General features: G+C 45.1%; 1 protein-coding gene across 1 annotated transcript; it reads left to right on the plus strand.

Moving 5' to 3' along the window:
* The first annotated feature begins 252 nt into the window (after positions 1–252).
* Positions 253–1,036, plus strand: LOC147421782 (uncharacterized). Its single transcript, XM_086503629.1, has one exon. It carries the CDS (start codon positions 643–645, stop codon positions 1,003–1,005), a length of 363 nt encoding a protein of 120 aa, XP_086359755.1. The 5' UTR covers positions 253–642; the 3' UTR covers positions 1,006–1,036.
* Positions 1,037–4,638: the final 3,602 nt, after the last annotated feature.

Raw genomic sequence — 4,638 nt, forward strand, 5'->3', positions numbered from 1 at the left:
TATGCACCTTAACAACACAAATTTTCCAATAGCTCAACACATAGCACACACCTCAAGCAATAGAACATAGCGGCAATCATTCCCTCCTAGATCTTGCTCTCTCTTGCACTCACACATGCTCTCTCTCTCTCTCTCTCTCTCTCTCTCTCTCTCTCTCTCTCTCTCTATACACAAACTCCAAGGGTCCACACACAAGCCCCGAGCTTTGAGCACAAAGGAAGATGCAAAGACACAATAGATGGAGTGGGCAGAATAATGAGCTTTTGATTAGAGTTAGGATAGTCTTTAATGAGACATACACAGATACGATCGAGGTCGGCCCCTTTAAGCTTACAAAGCAATCTAAGAAAAACATGAAACTGTAGATATCCGCCATTGATGTGGACAAACTGTGCCTCTTGGGTGGATTCAAATAGTCATGAGGTCAAGAGCACTCTCAAACATCTCAAGAAGGGTTGTTAAGAGATCAACGTAAAGATTCAGGATGCCAAGGACGTCGATTCTGGTGGCATCAGTGGCAACGATGTACTTGTTCAAAATGACTCACATAAGGAAACAGCAAACCTTGATGGCTTCAATTCTCCTCTTTGATGCTCAGGAAAGCCTTGCTTAGCTCACAATGGTAATTCTGATACTTTTTCCATGTATCCAGCTTCAATGCGCAGGGTTGAGTCTTGGATAAAAGCTCTGGCCGAGATGAATGTGGAGACCTCATTGCTTTCTGAGGTGGAAGACTCTGGAACTGAGGTTGAGAGTGAGCTTGACCTTATCTGGTTCTCTTTGGATGCCAGGCTCTCCCCAAAAAAGAACTTCAAGCTCAGCAAGCTAGGAATCGGCTGCTTAAGGAAGCTGCCATGGACGCTTTTGGGAGGCCAAGCTTTGACTCAAAAAGTATTCGTGCAGTTGGGCTTCCTGATAGTAAACAACCTCCTCCTACTGATGGCGGCCCAGTGCACAGCCGACCCTCCCTCGTTGATGGCTTCTGGTGGCTCTTCAGTCCTGTGATCGACTCCTTTACTGTAGCGCTATTTACTCGCTGCCCCCAAAAAAATCCCTCCCCTCATGCCCCCTTCAATATCCTATTGCTCTCCCCTTTCATCTCCCTGCATGGCGGATCCTCCTCTTGCTCACACATCTGGCAACTTCCCCACCTGGCGCAACTTTCCTCTGCTGCTCACAAGCTGTGGACGACTTCTCCCATGCATGGCTTCCACCCGTTGGCCGCTTCAATCCATGCGCCACTTGGTGGCCTTGAGCTGCATGGCTGACCCTTCATCAACCTTCCCTGCCCTAGCCCGCCATCTGGTGGCGCCACCCTAAGGTTTTTTTTTGTAGCATGGCGTTATTTTAGAACTCAAGCTTTTTTACCTACACAACACGCTATTCCCACCCAAGGACGACCGCAATCCAAAGCACCACCAAATGGGTATACCTCAAGGTTGTGGTAACGGAGTCCGAATACTTCCAGCTTCAAGTAGCCCTGGCCGCCCCTTTTGAGTCGCACTTCAATTGCTTTGTCATTTGCCGATAGTGGCGGTCACTCCAATTGTGGACCACTCCGAACTTGCCGTAATGATGACAAATAGCCTCATGCAATCTTTAATCCTTGAAACACTCCTCCAAAAAGAACCCCGTGGCCAAATAATTGAACCATAGAGCAATCGAATAGCATGTTTTATGCATCTGCGAACATACCAATCATTAAAGATTAAAACCCAATCTTTGACCTGCTAATTGCCATGTTTGGCATACACTTCGTGATCAAGCTTGCCGCTACCGGCATCTGGTATTGACTTACCACCTCGACCTGTTTCTTCATGACCCCATACCAATGCAAGAACAATTCTACTAGACCGACATAATTTTGTTGCACCATCATTGCCCAACCCACTGGTTGAACATTTATGTTCAACCAATGAAAGCTCTTATTATTCAAAACAGTAAACCTGCTCTAACACTATGCAAAGATGAAATAAAGTCATATGTGCAAAGTTTTATTCATGTCTTTTTGCTATCTTGGACTGCACCCTTAAGTGGGATGCCCAACCCCTTCAATAAGAACCTGAGGAACATCTCGCGTGAGAGCTCTGTCGAAATAGAGGTTGAGACGAACTCCATTTACCCTGTGTCGAAGGAGCCTACCATTGGACCGCTCTAACTGATAAGTACCATTAGGGAAAGCTTTGGAAATTTTGTAGGGCCCAATCCACTTCTTCTTTAACTTTTTCTGGAATGTGAAATCAAGGTAGCTCTCGTACTTCATAACCAAATCCCTTTCTTGTAGCTCCTTTTTTGGCAATCTTTTATTGAACTTCGCCACACGTTTCTCTCTTTGTTGCACATAGAAATCTATTGCAGCCTCTCGATCCATCTTCAAAGTTTCCAATTGTGTGATCCTGTCCTACAAAACATCTCTTTGATTCACATTAGCTCGCCATAAATCTTTTAATGCCCCTAGTTGGATGTGTACAGGTAAGATTGCTTCTTTGCCAAACACCAATTTGTAGGGCATTTTATTGATTTGACCATTTGCACTTTCAACCAAACTTTTACACTGTGGGTGATAGGGAGATGAGAATCTGTGTTAAATTCGCATCTTCTCTACCAAAGCACGTACTAGCTTGCTGCGCAATCCCTGTCCTCTATCTATATCAAAACCCAAGGCATTCTAAACCGACAGCAGAAAGAATCAAATACAAACTGAGAAACTGAAAGAGCATTTACCTCCTTGTTTGCGGGTCTCCGCGACGGACGTCCATAGCATAGCTCTCAAGCATCAACATATTTATCAATACAGGGGAAGCGACTCGGATGAGGCATGGGAACTCACTAGGGTGTCAATCCTAATGAAGTGAACTCGAAGAGATGCAACTTACTAACTCTACAAGTAAATCAAACGCATTACCGCCAAGTAATCTGCCTATGTCCTCCTACACCGCTCTTCAGTCATCATGCCTGTTTACCGTGCAAATCATATCGGAATCGCACGAAACTTGAAGGGAAGCTACAGGGGATTATCAGGAACATATCATATCACTGTCACAACATTCTAGAGAGGTACAACGATCGTGATCGTTTGTCCCAAAGTCAATAAAAACAACGAACAGATGATCCTAATGGGTCGTTTTAGGGTCCCTAAAGCCCCTCCTAGGGTCAAAACAACATAAAACACGCATATAGACACTCAAAACAGCGATTTAAGGCCCCAAACTCGTAGTTGAAAACCTACACCGAATCTTGAATGATTACACTTGAATGAAAGAGCAAGAGGAGAGGAACACAATGCAATAATCAAATCTGAATCTGGATTACCGTAGCCGCAATGGCGAAGATTACAAGTTTGAACAAGAAGGAGCTCTCAAACGTACGTTGTCTTCTCAGTTCTCCATTAAAAAGATTATCTTCAAACTTACAAAAAATGACCTTTATAGATTAGGTCTTTACAAAATGGCTTGTCCGGCCATAAGCTCCCAAACCTCTAACTGGCTCTCTATTATACAATTGCTCCCATAAGAATAATCATACATCCTTGACAATTTCCCAGCTTAGAGATGCTTCTTTACAAAAGAATTTTACAATGGTTTCTCAAAAAAATATGGTCCTTCTGGCCACGGCCACTTGTTGCTTCGTCCGCCAAATACTCCCCCCTTCCTTATCCTTGCACGCCCTCGTGCATGTTCAGTGCTTTGGCCATTGATGTGGTTCTAATGAAGCGAGTGTCGCTGAAAAACTTATTGTTCGCAGGATGGCTTCGAGGGCTTCTTGATGCTGTCTGAATGGATTTTCAGATAAGGTGTGTTGGTATGCTACGTACCTTGCCTTGAGGTCCTTCGCCATGAGATGGAAAATCCTTGAATCCATTTCGAAGAATCCTGTGTGACGAAGGCCTCTTCAAATGTCTGCAAGTAGTGTGATGGCAGGTACATTAGCCTGGAGTACATGGCCATCAAGATATTCCGTGGTGATGAATCCTGTAGATTCCAGCAGATACCTCTGTGTCCTTCCAAGAACAGATTCCACGGATGATCGTCGCCTTCAGTGTCTTTAAACACCTGGATGCAGGTGACGATCATCCAGGCTATCTTTACTAACATCTGGCACGCCAAATCAGGGACATCCCGCAGCAACGTGACTGTTGAGTTCAGTGTGCTGACCATGTAGGCCACCGTAGGGGGTTGCTGCGCTGTCAGAACCGGGTAATTTAGCTTGTGCGGCCTTGACCCCCCCTTTCATGTGGTGAAATATTTCCAAGTGTGTCTTCGAGGGACTGGGCAAAATGTAGGATCTATTTATATATGTTGAGGAGCATTGTGGTAATTTGTTAGATCCTGTGGCCTTCTGTCCAACCACTTTTGCCTCCACTTGGGGTGGTCATCGACAAGCACCTGAGCTTCTTCCATTGTGAGTGCAATGCCTTCGTAACCCCCTTCTTTGTTTCGTGGCAAGGCTGGCCGCATCTTTTCTTTCCACAAAATTGCTTCATGGCATAGCAGAGGAAACGGGAGGTACTCATGGCCAAATCCTTCCACCTGCTCTTCTGGTTGTAAGTATGCTAGGGCTGTTGACTCTAGTATCTTCTTTTCATAGAGCATGTACTCCTTGGCTGGCCCCTCTGGCATGTCTCGAATGCTCTCATTG

The sequence above is a fragment of the Adiantum capillus-veneris genome, chromosome 27 (assembly GCF_014529385.1).
Source record: "Adiantum capillus-veneris isolate H3 chromosome 27, ASM1452938v2, whole genome shotgun sequence".
In the NCBI taxonomy this organism is placed as follows: domain Eukaryota; kingdom Viridiplantae; phylum Streptophyta; class Polypodiopsida; order Polypodiales; family Pteridaceae; genus Adiantum; species Adiantum capillus-veneris.

Coding starts and splice junctions, on each gene's coding strand:
- LOC147421782 (XM_086503629.1), top strand. CDS start 643: ATGTATCCAGCTTCAATGCGCAGGGTTGAGTCTTGGATAAAAGCTCTG.